The following is a 26,782-nucleotide window of genomic DNA, read 5'->3' on the forward strand; positions in this document are numbered from 1 at the left end:
TTGGCCATGAATTGTGATGTTACCCATTGCCTCCAGCTCTGAGTTCTGCACATTCCCAGGGTCTTTGGGGGTAAGCGTGCATTAGTGAGGCAGCAGAGCTTACTGGGAAGAGTCAGGCTCAAGTTCAGGTTCAAATTCAGCCCCTCCCCTTGTCTTGTCTATTTGCCAGGGAACAAATGGGATTCATCTGTTACAGCTCTAACCCCCACTGTGGCTGGATGTGGAGAGAAGGCTTTTGGGAGGTAATTGAGGTTAAATGAGGTCATAAAGGTGGGGTCCAAATCCATTAGGATTGGTGGCCTCACAAGTAGAGGACGAGGGATCTGCCTATAACCTTGGGCAGAGGAAAGGCCACATGAGGACACAGCAAGAGGACAGGCCTCTGTGAGCAAAGAAGGTCCTCACCAAAACTGCATCCACCAGCGCCTTTTTTGGGGGACTTTCAGCCTCCAGAACAGTGAGAACTAGAAATAAGTTTCTGTTGTTGAAGCCACCCAGCTATGGTGTTTTATCATGGCAATCTGAGCAGACTAAAACATTAGGCAAATCACTTGATCTTTCTGGGTCTCAGTCTTGTCCTGTGTTCAATGGGAAAGCCTTTCATAATTAAGACTAATATTTAGAAAAGCGTTTCGCACAGTTTCTGGCACACACTTGGTGCTTGGCTGTTAGGCGTAGCTCTTACGGTTAGGCTGAAGGGCATGGCTCATGTCCAGCAGCTTTCTGTGTCTGTAGCTCTGGCTTTAAGACTTTGGGGATCATGACCCATGTAAGAAATACATAGAAGCATAAGAAATGCTTCATGAGGAGTTCCCATTGTGGCGCACGGAAAATGAATCCGACTATGGTTGCGGGTTCGATCCCTGGCCCCACTCAGTGGGTTAAGGATTTGGCGATACCGTGAGCGGTGGTGTAGGTCGCAGAGGTGGCTCCGATCTAGCGTTGCTGTGGCTGTGTGGTAGGCCGGTGGCTACAGCTCCGATTGGACCCCTAGCCTGGGAACCTCCCTATGCTGCAGGTGTAGCCCTAAAACACAAACAAACAAAAAGAAATGCTTCATGAAGCATCATTCATGAAGCTAAGCTTACCTTTACTATGTGTGATCCACTCTGAGGTTTTCTCTTCTATTTTCTGGCATTTTTGCTTTGTTTTTAGTGGAGGTCACAACACACCAAGTTTATCTCATATCCTAAGTGTTTGAAAACTCCAAGCAGTGGGATGGTGGGTGCAGCCCCCTCCTCCCGGAGGTGGGCAGGATTGAGGGGCTGTGATGATGCTCCAGGCCCCAGGGTTTGATGAGAACGTTAAACCAAGGTTTCCCAGGCTGCCCTTGTAGTGCAGTTTGAGGATTATACATCATTTTATGCTCCAAAATGATTCTACAACCACTCTGTAATTATCGTCTTTCTACTTTGTATGTGATAAATCTACAGCTAAGATGATCGGCAGAGTTTTAGGTCAATTCTGGGTTTTCTTTTCTTTTAATTCTTCCTGCGGCATGTGGAAGTTCCCCAGCCCAGGGACTGAATCTGAATCTCAACACCAAATCCTTTAACCCAATGTGCTGGGCCCGGGATCAAACCTGCACCTCCACAGCGACCCAGGCCTCTGAAGGCAGATTCTTAACCCACTGCACCGCAGTGGGAACTCTTAATTCTGGCGTTTCTGACTCTGAGTCTGGTGCTCTTCCCACCTTCCTAGACCAGTGACTCCTAATCACGGCCTTAGACCCACCACTCTGTCTTCGTGGAATCCAAACTGTCCCCAGAAGTCAGGGTTGAACTGGTTACATTTTGATGGTGTGGGCAATTCAGACACGCAGAGCATAAAGAATATAAACAACACTTAAGTAGCATCACGATATACACCCATAGCCTGTATCTAAGCTCTGCCTCACCTCTGGACCCCTACCGCCCTCTCAGCCCCTGCCCGCCCCCCCACTCTTCTCCATCACCCACCCCCACCATGCAGTTCCCATCAGGACCATCTCACAAGCAGGGGCAGTGACCCTTGGATGTAGCTGTGGGTCAGGAACCAAAAGTGCCAATGCTTTCGTGACCTGAAAAAGAAAATGCGACCCCAGCTTCCGACATGGCTGCCTGGGGGAAGCTTTACTTGCCTCTCCCATTTCCTACACAGTTCCCATCAGCCTGCAATGTTGTTCTCTAATTTATTATTTTAATTAGCAACATGGCTGTGTTAATAATCACAACTTTTCCAGCCTCCTCCCAGGAGCTGTGCAGGCTCCCTAGCTGCGAGCAGCTTCCTCTGCTCCGGAAGCTCAACCCTGCACTGGGGTTGGCGTTGGGTGGGGCGCAGGGGGGGGGGGTGGGATGCTGGCTGCTTCACTGGCACCTCCCTTGGACACCTGCAGGGTGTGGCCTCCAGGGAATTCCTGAGATCCCTTAGGAGACAAAGGCCAAGCCTGAAGGCCATGATGGCCAAGGGCTGGCCAGCCAGGGATCGAGGCAGCCTGAAGGTGCCTGCAGCATCCCTCTAGGGTCCACAGGAGGGAGGAGCCTCTGCTTGTCTCCCTGCTGAGGGTAGAAGCCTTCGCTCTGGGCACCAGCATCCCGCAGAACATGGCCTCTGCCTGCCTCCCAGGGCAGCTCAACCGAGAACGAATAGCCATGGGCCCCTTCCTAAGGTGCTGAAGTGCGGGAACCCCCCAGCCTCTTTGTGCTGCAGCATCTGCTGGGGGACATCCCCTCCCTGTGGCCTGCCAAGGGCCACAGCAGGGTCTCAGCCCCTGCCCCCCACCCCCAGAGGCTGCCTAATGACAGAAGAAGAGTCTGTTCCCCTCCGGCACTCAGACTCCTTCTAAATAAAACTTGCCAGCAGAGTTCCCATCGTGGTGCAGCAGAAACAAATCTGAATAGCATCCATGAGGACGCAGGTTCAATCCCTGGCTTCGCATAGTAGGTTAAGGATCTGGTGTTGCTGTGAGCTGTGGTGTAGGTCGCAAACATGGCTTGGATCTTGAGTTGCTCTGGCTATGGTGCAGGCCGGCGGCTACAGCTCCAATTCAACCCCTAGCCTGGGAACCTCCATATGCCTCGGGTTCAGCCCTAAAAAAAAGAAAAAAAAAAGAAAAAAAAGAAAGAAACTTGTCGGCAAACAGGGCAGAGGATTTTACTTACACTGTACTTACGGAGCTTCATGCTGAGAGCCACGTGCAGCCCAGAGCAGAAGCCAGTGGGGAGGGGGACAGAGGTGGGAGAAGCTGGACAGAGGGAGCAGCGTGAGGTCCGTGGAAGGCCTCTCAGGTGAGGGTCCCCAGGCCGGAGCAGCTCTGCGACTTGTCCAGATTCACCCGGAACCAAGGAGCTGGGCCTCGGACCGTGGCAGTCCCCCCACCACCACCACTCCTGCGTGGCCATACTCGTTGGGCACCTGCAGTGTTTTTGAGAAATGCAGCTACTTAGTTCATAGCAGTGGAAGGCTGGGGGTGGAGGAAGGGACGTAGCAGAGGACAAAGCCGAAAATCAGGCTAAGGAAGGGCCTGAGGCCGCGCCCAAGTCTAGGCTGGGTGTCCCGGGTGCTGGGAGCTGGTGGCGGCATCATGTGGGTCAGCACTGAAGGCGCACACGCCGGGCTCTGGGTCGAGCAAAGGGTAGGGGGTTATACAGGGTGGGGTGGGGGGACCAAAAACCCAGGCACCGCATCAGGCAGCGAGATGGCCGGATGTGAGGTCAGAGGGCGCCTGGCCCACCCTGTCCCCGCAGGAGAGTGAGGAGTGCAGAGCGACCCAAGGGTCCTGGTCCAGGCAGTGCTGATGCCATTGATGGGTCTGGTAGGGGGGAGGGGCATGAAAACACCACTCTGCCTGCTTTTCTTCAGGTCCGCAGCCTGAGGTCTCTCAGGACCCAGTGTGTGCGGCCGCTCAGGCTCATCCTTCTCCCCGTGATGACAAGCAATTTGGGGGCCAGCTTTCTTTGCTGTAAATAGGCTGTTCCTAAAATTACACGGCCTGGGTGCCATCCCCGCCCCTCCTGGCCTGCCTGTGTCCTCAATGGTAAGAAGCAGCTTCACCCTCTGCAGGGTTTTCTGGCTGATCAGCTGCAGGCTACAGTTTTGAAAAATGTACTTAATATTCCACAGAAAACCAACCCAGTTTTTGTAAAGAGCCAAATAGTGTTGAATCAACTCTATGCGAATTGCCATTGGCCGGGCTCAGCGGGGTCGTTTGGCTCTGGCCCCATCAGCCCTTCCCTCAGCCTCTTCCATTCCTCTTTCTGCTGACCCGGCATCTGCAAATGGCTTGATGAAGGCCATGAGCTGCTGGACCAGCAGCATCTTGCTGGAGGTGCATTGGTGCTTGGTTGGCCCCTGGTAGTACAGGGACATGTGGCCCATGTGGAGGCCCCTAAGGACCTCCTCATCCAGCCACTGTATGGATGAAGGAACTGAAGCTCCAGAGGCAAAGTATCTGCACAATCTCATGCTTAGTCAGGGGCACAGCCAGGACTGAGACCCAGGCCTGCCGACCCCTCCCTCCCAAGGTCCCTCTGGTGACCCGATTTCATGTCAGGCAGCTTTGCCTTCTCCCGCCCAGAGGAAGGATTGTTTTCTGAAGAACCAGCCAGGTTCCAAGCAGGCCACCCCCTGAACAACCTGAAATCCTCTTCCTCCTGATGGCAAATCCCACTCGGTGTCCCCAGCAGCCACTGCGTGACACTCAGGAAAGGGTCGGGGACCCCAGTGACTCTGACTCACCTCCTGATTCCTCTGGACATCAAAACTGGTGTGGACTCACTGTGTTTAATTTTTCATCAGGTTCTTAGTGGGTTCCATGTCCCCCAGCAGATTAAGTGTCCCCAGTGCTGTCCAAACCTGCCCCTGGTGGTGGTTCCAGACCCGATGCTAAACCTGGAGTTGACAAGCCTGATGGGTGATGGACAATGTACAGATTTCTATAAAGACACTAGAGCCATTAAAGTCAGATCTACTCAGGGTAGTCACATTGTTTCATCAGAATCTCCAAATCTCTTCTTGGTGCCTTTGATTAATAAAAAATGAGCAATGAATCATTACAACTGTATCAGGGAGACATGAGATCCATGGGAAACAGTAATCAAAGGGGCCCTTGGTGGTTATAGTTTGGGAGCCTCTGGTCTAATGCATCTGCCTTATTTGAGAGATGAAGAAACCTAGGCCCAGAGAGGTTAAGGGACCATCTTTAGGTCACACAGCTAGTTACACAGAGTTGAGACCACCCTCCCCCAAGGCTCATAGCATGCTGTAGGGGCAGAAAGAATATGTGCCGGCTGTTTTGCAGAAACTCTCACTTGACACAATCCTGTTGACCCAGACCCAGGAAGTTCCTCACTGGTCATAGAGTTCATATGGCCAGAGATAGGCCAGGCTCTCAGAGAACTGGAAAGCCTATTGTGGTCTGGGATGTCACCAAATCTAAGATACCATCACTTGTGAGATACACTGGTGTCCTCTGTACCACTAGGCAAGAGGCTGCTGTGAGATGCCATTAACCATGAGATAGATGCCATTAACAGCAAGATGCAGGAGTTCCCATCGTGGCTCCATGGAAATGAATCTGACTAGTATCTATGAGGACGAAGGTTCAATCCCTGGCCTCTCCCAGTGGGTTAAGGATCTGGCAGTTGCTGTGAGCTGTGGTGTAGGTCACAGCCTTGGCTCGGACCTGGCGTTGCTGTGGCTGTGGCGTAGGCCGGCGGCTATAGCTCCAATTGGACCCCTAGCCTGGGAACCTCCATATGCCGCGGGTGTGGTCCTAAAAAGACAAAAACGAAAAAACGGTGAGATGCATCTCAGTCTTAGAGATGTTGAAATGTGAGAAAAAATGGAATGGAAGAAGGTGGGTCCCCTTCGGAGCTGAGCGACGCCTTCCACCTGGTTCTCTTTCCCTCTGGAGGGGCAGAGGGCAATAAGACGGCCCTTAGAAGAAAACAGGTGCATCTGAAACGTGGAAGGGAGAGTTCCCGTCATGGCTCAGTGGTTAACGAATCCGACTAGGAACTGTGAGGTTGCAGGTTCAATCCCTGGCCTCGCTCAGTGGGGTAACGATCCCACATTGCCATGAGCTGTGGTGTAGGTTGCAGACGTGGCTCGGAACTGGTGTTGCTATGGCTGTGGCGTAGGCCGGTGGCTACAGCTCCGATTAGACCCCTAGCCTGGGAACCTCCATATGCCACGGGTGCAGCCCTAGAAAAGCCAAAAAAAATAAATAAAATAAATAAAAATAAAAAGTGGAAGGGAGCAGTGGAGCAAGCCCAGCCCGGGTGTGAGATCCCAGGACAGAGCCCGCACTGGCCCTCAGTAGGCCTGGCCCTGAATCTTGATCCTGAAACTCCCGGCTGGTCCTGAGCTCACTCTTCTCTCTCCCCTCAATTTCTTCACGTGCCTGAAAGAGGGACAATGTACGCGCCCACCTGCCCTGAGCCTCCTGAGATTGCTCGGCTCAGAGGAGAACAGCCAAGGTGAGCAGTGTAGGCGCTTGGTGCAGAGTCGTTGCTGAGGAGCCTCCGTCTGCCCAGCTGACGTTGTGAAAGGGCAGGTGGGTTAGGCAGAGTCAGTGGGGCCACGGGAACTCCTTGCAGGGGCCGTTTGATGGATCAAGGCCCTGGGGTTCTCTGGCTTAAGCCATAATCAGGACCCCCTTGGGGTGCAGCGCCCCCCACCGGAGAAGCACTCATCCTCAAATGAGGCAGGGACGCTGGGCCCAGAGGGATGTCTGCTTTCTCAGGAGCTGGTGGCAGAGCCAGTCACAGGTCCCGGGGTCCTGCACCCCACACCCCAGGCGGAGACCCCGACACTCCCCATCTGGCACCTTGAGGACACACACACACACACACACACACACAACACACACTGCACAGCATAACAGCCACAGCAAGGGTCATCCAGCCTCATTGCAGAAGAGGCAGTTATGTTTCCCAGGGTCCCTTCCTGGGACCTGCCCCCTGCTCAGGGCTGGAAGGGATGAGACAGTCAACAAAGAAGAAACCCTCTTCCGATCAGTGTCTCGCTGTTCCAGAGTGACTCCAGTCTGTGATGTGTGTGTGTGTCCCTTCCATCTCGGGGGCAGCAGGGCTGAGCCACAGGCCCGGGCTCTGAGCTGGTGCTGACCCGGCCCTTTGCCACCCCTCAGAGGCGGCCCCGGCAGCCCCCCTCCCTCTGTGGGCCTCATCCTCCGTCTGCACAGTGGAGGTGAGAAGCCCCATTGTGCCTCCCCTGCAGGCACAAGAGAAGCACAAGCCGGGGAGGACGGCGAGAGGGGGTCCCGCCACAGTGGTCTCCCTGCCTCAGGCTGGGACCCATGGGAGTCATGGTGGGAAGCACAGGACTGGGAGTCAGGCCTGGATTCACACTCTGTCCCTGCTTCTCCCCTTGACCAGGAATAAGCCTGTTTCCCCATCTACACAGCGGGCACCCAGACCCCTCCCACAGATTCCTGCAAGCGAGATGATGGGTAAACAGGGCCTGGTACGTAGTGAGCGCTCAGACCCCGTGTCCTGCAGGTGGGGGGCGTTGCGGTCATGGCCGTGGGCATCTGGACCCTGGTGGAGAAGAGCGGCTACCTCAGCGTCCTGGCCTCCAGTACCTTCGCCACGTCCGCCTACATCCTCATCTTCGCGGGCGCCCTCGTCATGGTGACCGGCTTCCTGGGCTTTGGCGCCATCATCCGTGAGGACAGGAGCTGCCTCTCCACGGTGAGTGTCCTGCCCGGCCTGTGGGCAGAGGGTGGGCCACCTGCCCTGGGCCTCTTAGAGCCTATCCCCAACCAGGTTTGCCTGCCGAGAGCCCCACCGAGTGACAGTGGCCCTGGCCTCTGAGGCCTCAGGGAGACTGGAGCGTGGCCTGCTGTTTGCTGTTTGCCATGGTCTCCAGGTGCTTTCGACCTAAGCCAGGAGGACACCTCAGGGGTGGTGGCAGCTCTGCTTCTCCCTGCCCCCCACCCCACCCCTCCTCCTCTTTCTCTGTCCAGATTTTATCATGATGATTTTCAAAAATATGCAAAAATGAAAAGAATGTCAAAATGAAGCCCCATGTCACCACCCAGACACACCACTAGCATCTCAGAGCCAGTCCAGTCCACCAGCACCCCTCCCCTGCTCTCTACCCCCGCACCCCAACAGCCTAGGCGTCATGTCATCTGTAAATACTTCACCGGGAACCTCAAAAACATAAGGATCCTTTTTAAGAAAAGGTAATGGCAATACCCTCATCTCATTGAAGAACAATTAACAGCCATGCTTTGGTATCGTGACATAACCAGGCAATGTCAAATTTCCCCAGTTGACCCATCAGCTGTTCTTTTTTTTTTTTTTTTTTTTTCGGTTTATTTGAATCAGAATCTAAATTAGGTCTATGTATAAAAAGTCAATTGAGGAGTTTCCGTCATGGCTCAGTGGTTAGCGAATCCAACTAGGAACCATGAGGTTGCAGGTTCGATCCCTAGCCTCACTCAGCGGGTTAAGGATCCGGCATTGCCGTGAGCTGTGATGTAGGTTGCAGACATGGTTCAGAACCCACGTTGCTGTGGCTCTGGTGTAGGCCGGCGGCTACAGCTCTGATTCAACACCTAGCCTGGGAACCTCCATGTGCCACGGGATCGGCCCTAGAAAAGACAAAAAGACAAAAAGACAAAAAAAAAAGTCTATTGATTTGTCTCCGAGTCACTTTTAGTCTCCAAACTCCCCATCAGTCTGTTTTTTCCTTGCAATTTATTCGTCGGAGGAATCGGGCCCTTTGTCCTTTCCTGTCTCCCAGTCTGGACTTTGTGAGGCTGCCCCCCCCCCCCCCCCCCCCCGGTGATGTTCTGCTGGTTGGATCTAGCAGCTTGATCAGACTCAGATGCGATTGTTTGGGCAGATGTTTCTTGGGTGAGGTGGGTGTTCCACAGGGTCCTGGACAGGCGCCCCCTGGGAAGCTGGGAAGACCCCCCGCCCCCCAACCACGGGCGCCAAGTGTCAGGAAAGGATGTCAGGGCTGCGCTTGCAGAGGCTGAAGCCAGCGTCCTGCTCGGGACTCCCAGACCCTCTCTCCTCCCATGCACTGTCGCCAGGGCAGGCTCCCTGGGACCTGGCTGGCATCTCCCCCTTAATCTCCTCTTCAGAGAAAAACCCATTGTGAGCCGCGAAGGCTGCAAAATATCCGGACTTAGAAAGAAGGCCCAGGGCCAGATTCAACCTGAGTCTCAATGAGAAATCAGGTTGACCTTGGAAGGAATCAGGAGGTGGGGAGAAGCCTGGAGGGGCTGTGGCCTCCCTGCCCTGCTCCCGTGCCCACCCCTGACTTGGCAGCTTCAGGTCCTCAGGTCCAAGCAGGGGGAGGAGGCAGCCAGAGGCCGAGCCCTGCAACCCTCTCCCCAGCCGTGACCTAGTTTTTAGCCCTGGATCCACTGCGCCTTGCACAGCCTCAGCAGGATGGCTCCCCTGCCTAGAAAAAGTCCTTACTTCTGCCCCAAGGGGCATGCAGGGTGATGTGGGGGCCGCGCGGATGGTGGTGCTGGCGAGGGAAGGCCCACAGGGACCAGCTGCCAGAGGGTGGCTCTGATGTGAGCTGTCCTACTGGCCGTGGATCAGGGGTGCCCTGAGTCAGCCCATCCCCAGCAGCCAACCCCATGCGTGCATCCTGGTGACCCCCTGATTGGCCCAGTGTGTGCTAGATGAGGTGTGACTGAGGGACGGCCTGTGCTATGGTGGCGGGGACAGGGGAGGCGCATCCCTTTTGGAACCTGGGCTGCCAGGTCACGTCCCCTGAATCATCCATGACCCCCGACCCTGCCCTGCTCAGATCTGGTCCCGCAGGAAGTGAGGCCTTTCCCTTGGCCTCTGGTCCTGGCCTGAGCCCTCTGGCCCACAGAGCCCGGAGAGCCCTCCTTCTCCCCCAGGCCCCCCTCCCAGGTCTAAGGGAGCCCTGAGGCCCGTGGGCCCCTGCAGCCTGGAAACTAGCTCCCTGTGTTCCAACAGGGCTCAATTATAGCACAGGGGGCAGCACCCGCGGAGAGCCGCCTACCTCTAAAACAGCCCTGCAGGGTCACAAGAGTCATGACCTCTGTGTGCTCAGCCCGTTCTCAATGCCTTTGCTCCTCACCCCAGCCTTCTTTTTTGCAGGGGAGGATGCCAGGTGCAGAGAGGTTAAGCCGTCAGCCCCATCACACTGCTTGTGCTCAAGGGCAGGCCCCAGGCCCACGCTCCCACCCACTGCTCAGCCCCGCCTCCAGAAGGGCCCATTCACCCCCACCAGGCAGGGGAGGAAGCTGGCCTGGGGGTCAGGGAGCGCTGGGCTGTGCTGTGGATTCCACCCTGTTGGTATCCCCTCCAAAAACCCGCATCACCTGGGGAGGCCGAGGATGATGGAGGCAGAAGGAGGGGAGGCTGAGCGGGGTGGAGGCCTGTGCCAAGACACTGTCCTCCTGTCTAGGAATGCCTTGCAGGGCAGGTGCCCTCCGAGATCCGGGGGTGCAAGAGAGGCTCCCGCAGGGCCCAGCCAGACCCAGGAGCAGGAGATGGCGGTGGGCTGGGACTCTAGGAGCCCCTGCTGTCATTCCAGTGAGGATGCAGCCATGCACTCGGTCAGAGCCCGTCCAGGCTGGAAGGGAATTTGGGGGCCGTCGAGTCCAACACTCCCTCAAGGGGCTGCAGGACCCTGGGGGAGAGTGGGGGACACTCAGGCACTAATAGGAGTACTCAGCATTAGGGGCCTTTTTGGAGACCTGTCTCATCACAAACCCTCTTCCCTTTGGCATCTCGGAGACAGAGGAGAACGGCGGGTCCATGAGTGGCAGCGCTTGGAGCTCCCAGCGTCCCCTCAGCCCCCGCCTCTTACACCTTCACCAGACCTGTCCCACCATCAGGCTGAGCCACTAAGGACACCCGCCTTCAGCACTCCCCCGACCCCAGTCACAGCCTGACGGCCACCTGATCGGAGGCCCGCCTGTGCCCCAGGGTGCAGGGACCACGCGGGGACTTGGAACACCAGGGGCTCGGGCTGGCCTGCGGGCCCCTGCCCTTCTGAGCTTCAAGGGATCCTCAGACGGAGAGGCCTTCTCATCCCGGGGCCGGGAGGCTGGGCTGGGGGTGCGGGGTGTCCTTCTTCTCTGCTCCCCTCGCCCTCCTGCCCACCTTCACTCCGTCCCACACGGCAGCGCTGCTCCCTCGGGGACCAGCGTCACCAGCCAGACAGGCCAGACCGAGGTCAGGGAAACGTGCGTGAGGACACAGTCACACACACAGCCACCCATCCTGGAGTCAGGGGGTGGGGCTAACAGCAAGCCTCGAAGCCTAGAACTTTCCTCCTTTGCTTTTCCCCACCCCCCTCGGAAAGAACCGAAGGACAGAACGCAGGGAAGGGGCAGATCCCGGGTGATCCGCGTCCTGGCCCGTCAGCCCCTGGTTTACTGAGCCCCTGAGTGTTTAAACCAAGAAGACGACGGGAAGACCTTTCGTGGGTTAATAACACCAGCAGGAATTTTAAAACCCAGGCTCCCAGGTAGAGGCAAGTGGGGTGCTTAGGGCAGTTTAAAAGTGTTCTCTGGTTCCCGGGGTTTCCTTCCTGGTTGTCATTTCTTTTCCCCCCATCATGTCTGACGTCTTTTGAAATCTTCAATCGGATGAAAGGAAAAATGCCGCGAGGGTAGTTCTATACAGAGTGGTCCCTAAGGAGGAAAGGAGGAGTTCCCTGGTGGCTCAGAGGGTTAAGGGTCTGGCGTTGGCACCACTGTGGCGCAGGTTTGATCCCTGTCCCCAGAACTTCTACATGCCGTGGGCACAGCCAAAATGAATAAATTAAAGCAAAGAAGAAAGGGGACGGCGGCAGACCTGGGATCTGAATGATGTGTGTCCAACCTGGACCAGGAGGAGGGAGGGCCCCGACACGGGGACTGAGAACTACCGCAAGGCTGGTCCAGCTCACACAGGCTTGGTGTCTGGCCCGGCCTGAGCCTGTCCTCCGGCACATCTGCAGCCCCTCAGAGGCACTTTCCCAAGAAGGAAGGGTTCTTTGGGGACAGGAATAGCCGTCTTCACTGGTGCCAAAATGGTGACCAGCGCAGAGTCGGAAGTCTGCAGAGGGAAGGGAGCGGGTTTAAATTATTCACAGCAGAGCTCCCCTTTTAGCGCAGGCTGCCTGAGCGCGCCGGAATACTCGGGCCGTCTCAGCCGAAGGCCGATGACCAGGACAGACGCCACCCTGATCAAAAGAAAGGGGCTATTTTTAGAGTTTTGGATACGGTCTCTGAACCCTCTTCTATCTTCAGCCAAATGAAGATTAGGATGGATGGTTCAGGCTCTACTGGGTCTTTGTCAGGGCTTCTTATATATTTAGGGGATGCATTGAAAGGAGGACATTCTAGAACCAGTTTCTGAAAATGAGGGGTCCTGGAGTTCCCATCATGGCTCAATGGGAATGAATCTGACTGGTATCCATGAGGTTGCAGGTTCGATCCCTGGCCTCGCTCAGTGGGTTAAGGATCCGGCGTTGCGGTGAGCTGTGGTGTAGGTCGCAGACATGGCCCAGATCTGGCGTTGCTGTGGCTGTGGGGTAGGCTGGCAGCTATAGCTCCAATTCGACTTCTAGCCCGGGTACCTCCATATGCCAAAGGTGCAACCCTAAAAAGAAAAAAAAATGAAAATGAGGGGACCCCCAAGGTGGATACCAGTCAGGTTTGTTTCTGCTGTGCCGCAACGGGAACTCCAACCCCACCCCACCCCCGCCCCAGGTTGGGACCCTTCCATCAGATACACCAGGGCAATTAGGGCTGGAGTAAGGACTGTGGCCCCCAAGCAGGTTGACGTGCAGTCTGCCCGGCTGGCTTCAGGACCTCTGGGAAGTCACTGGGCCGCTCCCGGCCACCTTGGTATCGCCATCTCCCTACAGGGGTGAGGTGTGAGGAGAAGGAGGCAGTATTTTAGGTCCTAGGAAACGAGTCACCACATTATATGAAGATCATAAAGTGTGGCTATAATTATCTACAGCACCCCCCCCAGCTCCTTTGGGAAGGAGCCTAAATAAATGGAGTTATTCTTAGGGCCGTGACTCTCAGGGTCCCCTTGTCTTGGGCTGGGTCGCTGCCTCTGTAGAAGCAGGTGACAGGAGGTGCAGAGGGTGCCTGGGTCTCGGTGCCCAGGGCTCTGACCACATCCTCCCGGGGCTGGTTTCTTGCCCTCACATTACTTGCTGGCCCCACCCCCTCCACCCCAGCCACCCAGCGGGCTGCTCATACCCTCTGTAGGTGGCACTTGACCTTTGAGTCACTGCCCACATGCATCCAAGGAATGAGTCCTGCAGCCAAGGCTTGGGGACCCCAACTCTGCCCCTTCAGAAGAAGGGCGCCCCTCATCAGCTTGGTGTGGAGCAGTGGGCACAGGGAATGGACAAGAGGGCCCTGGCCAGGGTCTCCGGGGAACAGTTTACAAGTGTCCCCAAGAGCTGTCCTTGAGAGCCACATGCAGTCCCCCTGGGCACCCCCTCCCAGCTGCGTCCTCTTGTGGCCACACGGGCAAAGCCCCAGGCTGAACTGGCTGTTCCTGCGCCAGGATGGCACAGCTGCCTGATGAACAAGGTCCCTTCCTCTAAGGACCCCGAAGATCCCCCTTCCACTGCCGCCCCCTCCTCAGCTGCAGACTTGCCTGAGGTCCTGGGGCGCCACCCGGGCTCGGTCCAGGCCCCTCCCCTTCCCAGCCAGTTCTGTCCCCTCCTGGACACCTGCAACACAGGGCGGGGACGCTGGCCTCCTGGTGCCTCGGGGCCCACGGTGGGCTTCCCAGGGGCAAAGGGAAGCACAGAGGGGAGAACTGAGGGCAGTGACCTGACTGCCCCATGGGGAGGTCAGGCTGCAGGGCACTGGTGGTGCGCAGAGGTTGGCTGTTGGTGCCCCGAAGAAGCGCTCGACTGGGTTGGGGACATCTCCAATTCAGGTGTGTGTGGGCGGATGCTCGCCATGCAGTAGAGACCTGTGTGTCCCCACCCCGGCAGGGCCAGGCAGGTCTCAGAGCAGGCTGCACACAGAGTGTGTGTATGTGTCTGTGCCTGTATCTTTGTGTGTGTGTGTGTCTGTGTGTGCGTCTGTGTGTGTTTCTGCACTGTGTGTTGCAGGAGGGCAGGGATGGCTGGTAAACGGCATCTGTTTGAGATTATTTGGGGATTTTCCTCTGCCTTTCCATCTTTCAGCTTCCTGCTTCCTTTCCTCAGCAGAGTCTGGGGTTAACCACGTTAACTGGGAGGGGACATGCTCTAGTCCCTGTCACCTAGCTGGGCACCGTCAGCACCCTGATAGCTGAGCCCCTTGAGGGAAGAGAGCCTAGAGCAGGTGACCGGAACAGCAGGTAGCCCTTCAACAAATATATGGAAGCCCCTGGTCCACACAGACTTTTATTTTTCCTTCTCTGTAACATGTCACTCCTTACGTTAATGTGAAAACGAATCTTATTCCACAAGCACGCGACGGCCCGGGAGAGGGCTGACAGCCGAGGAGGGTGGATCTGGAAGGGAGCAGCTCCCCTCCCAGCCCCCATGTAGGCAGCTGGTGAGCTTAAGAGTGGTCGGCGTGACTGTTCTTCTCTGATAGGGCAGGTGGGAGGATGTGGCTGGTGGGACAGATCGATGTCCTTCCCCCCTTGGCTCTGCCCAGCAGGGCTGCTCTCAGCTCCTGTCCACAGGGCACGAGTGGCCTGCTTTCCCTGCCAAGAGCCGTAGGCGCAGGCAGGGGCGGGCCTCCTCCCTGCCCTTCCATGAGGTGCCTGTGCTCTCTGGTCCTGTCTGATGTTGGCGGTAGCCGTGCGTCATGGAGCTGTGGGCCCTATGTCGCTGGGACCGGGACGGGAGCGGTTACTATACAGCTGTCTGGACATGCCACCCTTGTGCCGGGTCCTAGTCCTGGCCATGGGACACATGGCGCCCTCCTCTGTCTCACCACACATCACACTGAGGTTTTAGGGGAGCTTAGAATCAGTGGAAGAATAAGACCGGGAGACGGGGATGGCGGTCAGACGTCGTCTTTATCCCTAGTGAAGCTGCCGCCGGCGTGTGGCTTTACCCTTGTGGCTCTGGTGATGCATTCGCATGTGCCCAAGAAGGGCATTGCTGAACACACTGCGTGTTGGCGCCATGGCTTCTGGAGGACGGGCTGGCTCCAAGGGGAGGCAAGGAGGCCCACTCGCCATGCAGAGATGAGTAACGTGAGTAGGGACGGGGTGAAACTGGCATGTCCCCCTGGATATCCCCGCAGGGAGGTTGGGGGCCAGGCAGAGGAGGCTGCACAGACCACTGCAGCTGTAGCCCCAAGACATTCTTCCCATCTTAGCCCCACTTTTTATGCAGAAGGCCCAGAGAAGGTGAGCGATTCCCCCAGGGTCACACAGCATCTTGCCAGAGGCCAGACTCCCATCCCAGGGCACCTTGCGTGAGATCAGTCTTCTCTCTGACCAGCACCCTTCTGGACTCAAGATCCACCTTTCCTGGGCTGTGGCAGATGTAACTGATCACTGCCTGCCTGCGGGAGCAAATCTTCTATATCAAGTGGTTTCTAAAGCCGCTAAAGCCCCCACCTCCTCCTCTCTCCAATTCTTTGCAACTCGTGCTTCAAGGTAATGATGGGGCTGCTAATTCATTGGCCCCAACAAACATTTCCAGCACATTCCCAGAGCTTCCTGCTCTGCTGGGCACAAAGCAGGGTGAGCAGAGAGAGGAGGGACACAGAAGGGACTGAACCCCGCCTTGGCTCGGAGGCGAGTGAGGAATACGAGACACTTGGGTGAAAGGAATAAAGGGCCCAGTGGGTGGTTTACACGTCTCTTTGGGTTTGGTCAGAGCCCCTGAGCTCTCTGAGCCCCAGGACCTCTCCCTACCTCCAGGCTTGAGGGACTTCTGCTCAGCACCCTCTTCCCCCAGGAGCCAACCCTGTCCTAGAACGACCACCTCTGAGGACCCATCACCAGCCCCCTCCTGAGGTCCCTGCCACCGGCTTCCTCCTACCCCGGCCCTTTGCACAATCTCACCTGCTCCAGGCATGAGCACAAGTGCCCGTGGGCTGTGCCGCCTCTTTCCAGTGCCTGTGAGAGGTCAACCCGCAGGGACGTCCAGGCCCTGCAGGAGGCTCATAGGGGCAGCAGTGGGTGATCGCCCCCAGACCCAGATCCTCCAGGCGGCAGCAGCTTCCGGCCCCTGGGTCGTGTCCCGCAGGGGGCTCTGGGCCTCATCCCTGCAGCCAGGCACTGCTGTTCCCTCTGGACCCGCTCTCCGCCCATTCAGCCAAAACCTCAGCAGTCCCAGCCTGAAATCCATTGGACGCCTGGCCTTGGCTTGTGGTTCTGGAACTGTTCTTCTGTGACCCCCACTGTGTGATCTTTGGACCCCCAACATTTTGGCCTAGGCTTTCCATGGCCTCAGCTGCATCCTCTTAATGTGTCCCTTGAATGCCTCCTGCCTCCCCAAGGCCAGGTGGCTCCTTCCGCAACCCTCTTCTAATTTCCCTCCTCGGTGGATCAGCTCTCCACTCCCCCTGCCCTGTCCCTTCTCTGCTCCCAGCCCCTTAGGGCAGAACTGGGTCTTAGCATCAGACCAGAACACCCTTAGCGCCCTGGAAAGCCACCCTCAGGTGGAGTCGCTGCGGCTGGACCACCTGGGCTGGGAGCCCCGGGCTGAGGCCGGGAGGGTAGAGGCCACTTTCGTTCTCCAACAGTGACATCTTGTTACTAGAATGGCTTGAGCCTCCAAAATCCTCACCCTCTCTTCTCTGCACTAATGGGGTGGGGGGGTAGCTGCACCCCTGCACCCTGACCTCCTCCAGCCAGCTGGCGGTTAATTACCAGAAAATAATGTGCCCTGAGGTCACTGTCGCTTAAACAGCTGGCTCCATCTTTTCTAGTTCAGCCTCTTTGGCTTCTGCCATTCTGAGCTCCTGACCTCCCACGACCATGATCGGCCCATAGCCAAGCTGGGGCTGTAGGCCCGGCTCTCCCCGTGGCTTAACCTCAGCTGCACCGTGACCCTCCTGTTTCACGGATGCCCTGAGGGTAGACTGGGTGCCTCCACCCCGACCCCACTGCCTGCACACCGAGCCGAGTTCCAGCTGCGGCTTGGTTTCCATCCCTACTCGTGCGGATGCGGACGAGACAGAGGACAACTCCCTTTTTGGTGGCAGAATCAGTCCCATGAGAAATTCCAAAAGTCTCGTCGTATAAAGTTCTTTGAACCTATCTCCAGGGTGGCACCAGCTGGCGCTGAGCTGCCCAGTCTTGTGGGCACCAGTCATTCCGCCCCAGAAACTGTTTGGGGCTCAGCTTGTCCCCGTGCATCCAAGTCCATCTGAAGACCTGCCTGCGGGTTAATCATCTTATGTCGCGATGAGGAAGGTTCCCGCAGAGCCTCTCATTAAGGAAAGTGTCAGTTTGGTTCAGAGAGTCCTGGGCTGTTCCAGCTTCATTTTGGATCTATAGCTTTAGAAAATATCCAACCCTGCTTTTGGTTCAAACTGTTCTATTAAAGAATTAAAGGAGGAAAAAAAAAAAAAACCACCTTTGATGGATGGTACAAGGGGAGAGAAGAATGTTTGGGTCTTGTTCTGTGCTTGCCAGGCCGGTCCCTTCCACGTTTGGGGTCCAGCTTGGCATGTTTGGAGGTGACAGTTATCACGGAGGGGCCTGGGGGCAGCGGCTGCGAGAGTGTTCTTCGGAATTCGCATTACTGGTTTCTATCAGACCAAGATTCAGGCAGCCGATTCTGGAAGGACTGGGGCCAGGGCAGATGGCGGGGCAGGGAGGGGTTGTGTGGGGTTCACTTCTCTCCGAGGTGCTCAGTGACAGGACAGGGTGCAGGTTAGAGCAGGAGGGCAGACGGCCATCAGAGTGTCCACAGCTTCCCCAGAGCGGGGCAGGCATGCGTTAGACGGGGCTCAGAAGTGAGGTGTGGCCACGAGTCGAGGTCTGGACCTTCTTGCTGAGCAAGGGCTTTGTGGAGGCCTTGCCTGAGCTTGGACTTGACGGCTCACAGCTGCACAACACAGATGTGGTTGGGGCAGCGAACCCAGGCGGGGCCGGCAGAGACTCCACTGCGAGAGGATCAGGCTGGGCTGAGTACAGCAAAGGGGACAGACGTGGGCTTTAGAGCCACGGCTGGGAACCTGGCCCAGGCGTCAAGCAGCCGGGCCGTCTGCCCAGGAGGGGCCGCGCCCGGCCTGCTCTGCTGACACGGAGGGCTGTGGGCTGAGTGGGGGCCAGAGAGAGACCCTCCTGTGCCTGGATTTCCCCTCTGCCTCTCATCGCCATCTTCACATTCTCCCCTTGCTCTCCTGACACCCCCTATGCATCAAACCGTGCCCCCGCCACATCCCGCCAGCCCCACCAGCCCATCCACCCACCTGCCAGCCACTGGGGGTGCCCAGCAAGTAAGCACAGGCTCTGCAGCCAGGATCCCTGGGTTCAGTTCCAGACTCAGCCATGAGCTGGCCATGTGACCTTGGCCAAGCTGTAGCCTCTCCATGCCCATGTCCTCATGGATAAAGTACGGCTGATGCTGGTGCCAACACAGCAGGGTGCTGAGCAAGACCATGCTCCCAGGGTGGCTGGGAGTGGTGTGGGAATGCTGGCACAAGCGAGCTGGTGTCAGGAAGCCCCCACAGTGTGAGCCAGGGGGCTGCCCAGGCGGATGGGGCACTGCTTTGGGGGGCTGATTTTTTTGGGGGGGTGTTGTTGGAAGGGAGGCCTCCATTGCTCCACCATAGAAACCCTGCCTCTCCTCTGCTCCTGAGAAGGTGGCGCCCCCTGAGTTGGGTTATCACCCCCTAAGCTGCAGACCGGGAATTCTGAGGCCCCTTGGGAATAGTGGACTCACCGTCCAGGATGTCTGACTTAGGCAGAAATACGACTTCTCCAAGTTACAGAGCATCTGAGAAACTTTTGCTGATTTTGTTTAGTAATTTCAAACCCGGAGTTCCCATCGTGCTCAGCTATTAACAACTAGTTTCCATGAGGATGTGGGTTCAATCCCTGACCTTGCTCAGTGGGTTAAGGATCCAGCATTGCCGTGAGCTGTGGTGTAGGTGGCAGACACGGCTCAGATCCCACATTGCTGTGGCCATGGCTCTGGCATAGTTTGGCAGCTACAGCTCTGATTGGACCCCTAGCCTGGGAAGCTCCATATGCTGTGGGTACAGCCCCAAAAAGACAAAAAAAAAATAGTTCCAAACTGAAGCCAAACCAAATTTAAAGGGTAAAGGGGGCAAACTGTACTCCAGAAACTTCTTCGTGCTTCCTAGGGACAACCACCGGACAGCCACTATACAGGCATTGAGGCCCACTCCTCCCCAGGGGCCCACCTGGGGACCTCAGGGCACAGCCGGCCAGCAGCAGCCCTAGGCTGCCCTCAGCTGAAGCCGTGTAGGTGTTGCTGTTCCTCCCTTGAGAGGGGCTAAGCAACTGCCTGCCACAAAGGTGCCCTCCAAGGCAGGTACAGGGTGAAACCCCTCACCTGCTTCTGTCCATGAAGTTCAGGCTTCTCAGGAACCAGATAACCTTCTTCAGCTCTTATTTATCGTGTCTCCCATAATGCATAGGGGTATGTATGCAAATCAGGTTCCAGCATCAGCCTTAGGACCTGACGGGAAAGTGTAAATCAGTGTCTCAGCCTTGGCGCTGGTGACATTTAGGCCAGACCATCTTTGCCACGGAGCCTGCCCATGCATGGTGGGAGGCTTGGCAGTGTGACAGCCCCTGAGCTGTGGGAGTGCCGAGGGGATTTGGCTGGACCCAGAGAGGCTTGCTAGAGTGGAAGGCGGAGTGGCAGACCGAGGCATGTTAGGGCTCACGGCCCCCCATGGCAGGACCCCACCAGCCCGTCCCCAGTGCCCAGGCTCCAGCCAGCCAGCCAGCTCCAGAAGCCAGGCCGCCAGGGAACCAGTACAGAAGGATCCCAGTGCGGGAGGGTTCCAGTGCAGGAAGGTCCCAGTGAGCGTGACCCTTCCCCTGTCTCCCGGGGACTGTCACTGCCGCTGATTCAGGGCCTCCCCCACACAGGTGAGTCACATACCTGCATCCCCCCACCCCCACCACCCACCAAGCAAGCTGCTGCTTGGAGCCAGTGCCTGTGCCCATCGAGCACCCTGGCACCCTGCCCTCCATCCCCCGGAGCCTCAGCCTCACTCCCTGGCAAAGGTGGGAGCTCCTGGGTGGGAGGGAGAACCACAGCCTCTCAGAAGCGCTCTTCCTCTCCTGACAACCCCAGCAGGTTGGTTAGCCGGGTTGATGCCAGCTTGATGCCTTGGGATGGTTTTGAGGGGCTGGCAGGTACTCATTTACCTGTCAGCCCATCAGGGATGCGGCTGAGTTCCCCTCCCTTCCCATGCACCCTCCCCGCAGCCTGGCTTCAAGAGCAACTGCAGCAGTGATGTCCCGGGAACAGCATGGCACTGCACTGCCGCATCGTCAGGGCCACCCTCCTGCTTGATGGAGAGGCACCCGGCCCCCTGCAGAAGGAAGGCGGCCAACACTGCCCTCCCGCTGCACGGCTGGTGCCCTCCCGCCACCGAGGGCACATGTGTCTGTGCATGCAGGGTCCTGTGTGGGCTGGGAGGAGGGCAGGTCAGGCCTGCAGGCCAGCGGACTCCATCAGCACAGAGCCCGAGCCCCTGCCCGCACATCTCCTTCCCGCCTGTACCCCGCCCCTGGCCCCCGCATGCCTCGCCTTTCCTACCTGATGAGCCCTGGAGCTGGAGCTCGCCCCAGGCCGACTCCTCCCCGGAATCCAGTGACCCCAGTGACCTTGGGCTGGCCAAGCTGTGGGCAATGCCAGCCAGTGCTCAGGGGGAGAGGCCGTCTTCAGGCAACAGCCACCCCCACCCGCCACTTTCCTCCTCCCTCCCTTGGCCTCTTCCGCCTCCTCTCTCAGCCCCCTCTCCTGCCCCCTCCCAGCCACATGGGCCTGGCATGCATCTCCCACCCTTTGGCTCCTGCAAGACCACCCCAGGATGGCTGCGCAGTGACACCAGCTGGGGGTGGGAGGCTGGCCCAGTGCACAGCCAGGAATCAGCCAGCAGCGCTGAGAGCTTGCAGAGCGCAGTGAGGGGAATTTAGAGCCCCCTGCAGGGCCCTAAAGGGCTGGATGAGAGAGACACTGCGGTGCCTTCCCAGGTCTCTGCCTTTGCTGGTTCCCAGCCTTGGGGCTGCTGCCCAGTCAGCCTCTCCATGCCCAGCCTTGCCTGCCCTCCCCCTCCCTGAACTTCAGCACCCTCCAGGCTTCCTGCCTCCTCTCCCCTCTGCCTAACAGGCTCATCCCTCCTCCCTCACCTGGCCATCTCATCCTTAGAAGTGCCATTCGGCTGCCACCCCCTCCAGGAAGCCCTCTCTGACTGCCCTCACCAACCCAGAGCCTCCCAAAGCTTCCAGGGCTAGCCCTATATTAGCACTTAGGAGACAGTATTGTAATCACTTCTCTCTCCCCCTCACCAATAATTGAGGGTAATAATTGATACCTGGCATACAGTAGGTGCTTAATAAACACTGGCTGGGTGGACAGATTCGTGGACTGACAGCAGGCCAGTGTGTGCAGGTGTGAGGGGGAAACTCCAGGCCAACAACCAGGAGAGACAGGTGTATCCAGAGCTGCCCGGAAGGAAGAGGATGGGTGTGAGCGATGGGGGGGTCCCCCACTGCTTTGGGGAATGTTTGCCACCGAGGTCCTGACCCAGCCTTCTCTCCTCGCCCCTAGTATTTCTGCCTGTTGCTGGTGATCTTCCTCGTTGAGCTGGTGGCGGGGGTCCTGGCCCACATGTACTACCAGAGGGTGAGTGGGGCATCCTCCTGTACCCGCCATCAGCGCCCCTGGGATGGACACAAGCGAGGGTGCATGGAGGTGCGGGGGCGGGGAGGGGGGCAGCGACATGAAGGGCAGTCCCAGGCCTCATCCTGGTCTGCGCTGGCCAAGGCTGAGGTGGTCAGGGCCCCTCCCCCTGGGCGCTCCGTGAGTAAAGGGGGGACAACCATGCTGCCCTTCAGATCAGCGCTCATAGGACCGACAGGTGCTCCTAGGATAACAACCATAAATATTGTGAATATTGGAGTTCCTGTCATGGCTCAGTGGAAATGAATCCGACTGGCATCCAAGAGGACCCAGGTTCGATCCCTGGCCTCGCTCAGTGGGTTAAGGATCCGGTGTTGCCTTGAGCTGAGGTGTAGGTCACAGATGCAGCTCAGATCTGGCGTGGCTGTGGCTCTGGTGTAGGCCGGCGGCTACAGCTCCAATTGGACCCCTAGCCTGGGAACCTCCAGATGCCACAGGTGCGGCCCTAAAAAGACAAAAGAAAAAAGACAAGAAAAAAAGAAAGAAAGAAATACGTGGTGCCTGGCCTCCCCCATGCCCTCCCATCAGCCCTGCGCTGTGATCTCCCACCTGTCTCCCCACTTCCCCTTAGGGCAGCAGGTCCCGAGCCTCTGCAACACAGTCTGCAGGGACCCTGCCTTCCATGCAGCCCACGCCCACGGTCCCCTGTCCTGTGGGAGACCCCCCCCATTGCCCACTTCAAGTCCACGGTGCTCTAGAGTAGCGGGCGAGGCCTCGGAGTGGGCCTGGGAGCCAGATGGCTGGGTGGTTCTGCTGATGCACCTTCCCCTACCTTCTTCAGCTGAGTGACGAGCTGAAGCTGCACTTGACCCGGACCCTGGCTGAGAACTACAGGCAGCCCGGCGCCGCGGAGATCACAGCCTCCATAGACCGTCTCCAGCAGGATGTAAGCACCCGCCCTGTGGGCCCAGACGCCACGCAGACATGGGTTTCCATCCTGACTCTGTCCCTGCCCCTCTGTGTGACCCTGGGCCAGTTACTCACCTCCTGTGAGCCTCACTTGCCCCGTCAGGAAGCCTCCTGGGCTGTGGGGGCGTTAAATCCAACCCTGTGTGTACAAGCCCCTCCCACTGCGAGAGCGCTTCCTGAATCCGGGTTCTTTCCTTCCTCCTCCTCTGCCTTCACCTCCACCGCGGAGCCGCATCACCTGCTCCAGACCCCGCCTCTGCTGGGTGCCAGGACCTGGGCTCCTCCCATCGGTGGGCACCTCCCTCCTCCCTGGGGGAGCTGGTGGCTGAGGCCCCTTTAAGAGGGAACAGGCAGAGGCGTTTCAGCAGAGCTGCTAGAAGTCCCCAGTGGGGAACCTTTGGGGAGAACTGGGGAGACAGAAGAGTGTTGGCGCCTTTCCAAGAAGGTCAAAGCACCGCCCCCTAGTGTGGCCCAGCGTCCTGCCTGGGTGGGGAGGGGGGCAGGTGGACCTCAGACCCGCATGGCAGCCGCGGGCCACGTGGGGCTCTTCACAGCCAATTCAGTTGTTAAACTGCCCAATTCCTCAGTCTCGCTTGGCGCACATCAGCGCCCAGTAGCCGCCTGTGTCTAGTGGCCCCCAAACTGGACAGCACAGAAAGTTCTGCTGGGGAGCCTGGCTCGGGATCCTGGTGGTTCTGTGTCTGAAAAGTCAAGGCAGCTCCGCCCAGCAACTCTGGTCCCCCTGCCCACCCCACCCTCACCCCGTGGACTCTGCTTCATTCGGCTCTCCCCTCAGCTGACAGAGGGGCCAAGGGCAGCCTGGTGCACACAGGGGCACCATCCAAGCTCCATCTGCACTTGGCAGGCCTCTCATGGAGGAACTGTGCCCGGGCCTTTCTCAGGAAGCCCAACACCCCCGGCCAGGGTGGTCGGTGTGAAGCAGGGGCCCCCTGAAAAGGAAGGCAGGGCCGGGGAGCAGCAGGGTTTGCCCTGATGGAGAGCACAGGAGGGCACAGCATGAGGGAAGGGACCTGGTGCTGTGACCCTGCTGGAAGGCCCATGGGCACCAGAACACATGGCCTCAGGCCCCCACATGTGCGGCAACAGCTTGAACCCCAGGGGCCTGAGGGCGTTGGGCCCGGCCCACATCTGAGGCCTGAGGAAACCAAGCGCCAGGGTCCAGCAATCTGGGCTCCAGACATGCACATTTGGTGACGTTGGGGTGCCCCTTGCTTATCGCCTACTCTGAGCTAGGCTCCCTGCCACGAGCTTCCCACTGCTCACCACTTTCAGGCCTCACAACAGCCCGCCTGGAGGCCCCTGTTATCCTGCTGTTACAGGGGATGAAACTGAAGCCCAGGGAGACTAAGGAACCAGTGCGGGTGACACGCCAGGGCGATCCCATGTGACTCCCAACACACACTGTGCTGTTCCCCACTCTCCATGCTGTTCCCTTCTGCCTGACTCCTTGGGCTCCCCTGTGGGGCCTCCCTGGCCCTTCGCCCTCGTGACACACAAGCGCCTCTTGCCTCTCCTACCAAGCAAGAGTCAGTGAAAAGTCTCGGAAAACTTTATTCAAGCTCAGGCCTGGGGCCCAGCTCTACTCCTGGCACACAGCAGGTGCCTAATAGATGCTTGTTAACTGGACTAAATGTACCTCCACCCCACACCCCAGAGAGCCGTGTTCTGTGTTCGCAACAGCCGTGTTCTGTGCCCCCTGCAGGGTCTCGAGTCTCAGCCCCCCAACTCAGAGGGTAGGAACTAATCCGTCTCCAGCTGTCTCTGGCTCCCCTGAGACCTGGGCTGGCGCTCCCCTGCCCTGGCGCCATGTAGAAGACCCCAGGCCTGCCCAGCACTCACACTGGCCCCTCTGCTCGGTACCAATCTATCCATGCAGTGGCCTCTGGGACACCTCTGCATCCTGAAGGTCTGGGGGCTCTGTGGCTTCAAGGCTTGGATGGTGGCACCTGAGCCTCTGGCAAGGCTGGGTCCCTATCCCAGAGGCCTTACATCCCTGGATGACCAGGAAACCACCCCTTGGTGGCCTAGCCCTGTGGTACACAGGCCCACTCCCTCAGGGGCCCCCTGCATCCGCCTCTCTCCTGTCTTCTCGCAGACCCTCCCTGCCCCCAGAACACCCAGCACCATCTCCGTACAGGACTTGGATGGACAGAAAAGGTAGCAGTCGATGGGCCTGCAGCCAACGCTCCACCTGCCTGGAGAGCCCAGCTCCTTGCTCAACCAGGGAGGAGTTCCCATCGTGGCCAGTGGTTAACGAATCCGACTAGGAACCATGAGGTTGCGGGTTTGATCCCTGGCCTTGCTCAGTGGCTTAAGGTTCCGGCGTTGCCGTGAGCTGTGATGTGGGTCACAGACCCGGCTCGGATCCCGCATTGCTGTGGCTGTGGTATAGGCCGGCAGCTGTAGCTCTGATTAGACGCCTAGCCTGGGAACCTCCATATGCCATGGGAGCGGCCCTAGAAAAGGCAGAAAGATAAAAAAGAAAAGAGCGCCAGGGAAAAATCTCGGACAGCCAGTAGGGATCAGGTTAGGATCTGAGGACTGTCCTGCAGGCCGGTCACCAAGGGGGTGGAGGGGCCCCAGGCCGGCTCCTCACCTTCAGCCTCTGCTTCTCGCCCCAGTTCAAGTGCTGCGGGAGCAACAGCTCGGCCGACTGGCAGCACAGCACGTACATCCTGTCTCCCGAGGCTGAGGGCCGCCGGGTGCCCGACAGCTGCTGCAAGACGGTGGTGGCACGCTGCGGCCAGCGGGTGCACCCCTCCAACATCTACAAGGTGGAGGTAAGCACCCCGTCCCACATGGGCAGGCGGGGGTCCAAGCCGGCATCTGAAGCCTGGATCCAGGGAAGGCTCGGCAGATGGGTGGGGGCGGGGGGCTTCCCAGCTGGAGATCACACTTTCTCGCTGGTCAGTGGACAGCAGTGGACATTCAAGGGGACAAAGCCTGGGGATGGCAGCTGCTCCGGGGAGATTCTGGGACATCGTGGCACTGCCCCTGTGTTAAGCTTGTGGGCACTGGAACGGCTGGACCTGGCCCCGGGTGGATGCAGCACCCGGGGCAGCCCTCTCTCCCCATCCAGGTGTGTGTGACCTGCCTCTGTCCCTTACAGGGCGGCTGCATCACCAAGCTGGAGCAGTTCCTGGCTGACCACCTGCTGCTCATGGGGGCGGTGGGCATCGGGGTGGCCTGCCTGCAGGTGAGTTGGAGCGGGGGTTCAGGGAGGGACTTGTCTGGAGCTCCCAACCCCTCTCGCACCGGCTGAGATCTCGGATCACGCCCCCACCACCCACCCACACCCTGCCCACCCTCTCCTCCCCCACCTCCCCTCCTCTTCCATCTGCAGCCAAAGGTGAGTCACAGGTCACTCTCTTCCCCAGAACACGTCAAGGAAAATACCTGGGGCCTGGGGGCCACCTTGAGCTTGTAAGGACAGAGCCCTGGGAGGAGTGAGAGTGTGGGCTCAGGTATGTGCTGCACCCTGTGTGTGCACGCGGGGGTGTGCACAACCTACTGTGGTCCACGTGGGGCTGTGGCCATGTCTGCATGCACCTAGGTGTACGTGGTTGGGGCTGGATGCATGTATATGTGTAGCTGTGCTGTGCAAGTGTGTGTGTGTTTGTGCATGAACACGTTCTCATCCCTGTGTGTGTGAGACGCACGTGTGCACCCCGTCTCTGTGCTGAGGATGAGCCATGCCCTTTGCTCCCGCTCACCGGTCCACACCCTCCTCCAGCCACCACCTAGGAGTCCAGTTGAGGGGAGTGGGAGGACTCAGGAAGGCCAGGCAGATGCAGGGAGCGCGAGGGTCCTGCATGCCCCCTCGCCCAGCACGGCTGCTGTAGTCCAGAGGGCTCCAGAGCAGCTCCAAATCCCCACCCCGCCCCTCCCCATCTCGGTGTCATAAGCCCAGTAGAGAAAGAGTCAGAGCAGGGGCCAGGCACCGAGGACCCAGTCCAATCCTGCCTCTGCTCCCGTGCAACTTGAGCCATCACTTCCCTCCCCTCAGCCTTCATCCGCAGTACGCAGATCGCTTCCC

The 26,782-nt window shown here is 58.2% G+C and overlaps 1 protein-coding gene across 4 annotated transcripts in view; it reads left to right on the top strand.

The window, feature by feature from the left end:
- Positions 1–26,782, top strand: part of TSPAN11 (tetraspanin 11) — a 58,855-nt gene that overhangs the window by 25,834 nt on the left and 6,239 nt on the right. For 3 of the 4 annotated variants that reach the window (XM_047787814.1, XM_047787812.1, XM_047787813.1), the window contains exons 4-8: positions 7,500–7,691; positions 21,685–21,759; positions 22,598–22,702; positions 25,368–25,526; positions 25,856–25,942. In XM_047787814.1, coding sequence (XP_047643770.1) covers positions 7,500–7,691; positions 21,685–21,759; positions 22,598–22,702; positions 25,368–25,526; positions 25,856–25,942 — 618 coding nt within the window. Of the gene's footprint in view, positions 1–7,499; positions 7,692–21,684; positions 21,760–22,597; positions 22,703–25,367; positions 25,527–25,855; positions 25,943–26,123; positions 26,211–26,782 lie in introns of all 4 variants that reach the window. The other variant, XM_047787815.1, reaches the window with a different exon arrangement.

This window comes from Phacochoerus africanus, chromosome 7, assembly GCF_016906955.1.
Source record: "Phacochoerus africanus isolate WHEZ1 chromosome 7, ROS_Pafr_v1, whole genome shotgun sequence".
NCBI classification, from domain to species: domain Eukaryota; kingdom Metazoa; phylum Chordata; class Mammalia; order Artiodactyla; family Suidae; genus Phacochoerus; species Phacochoerus africanus.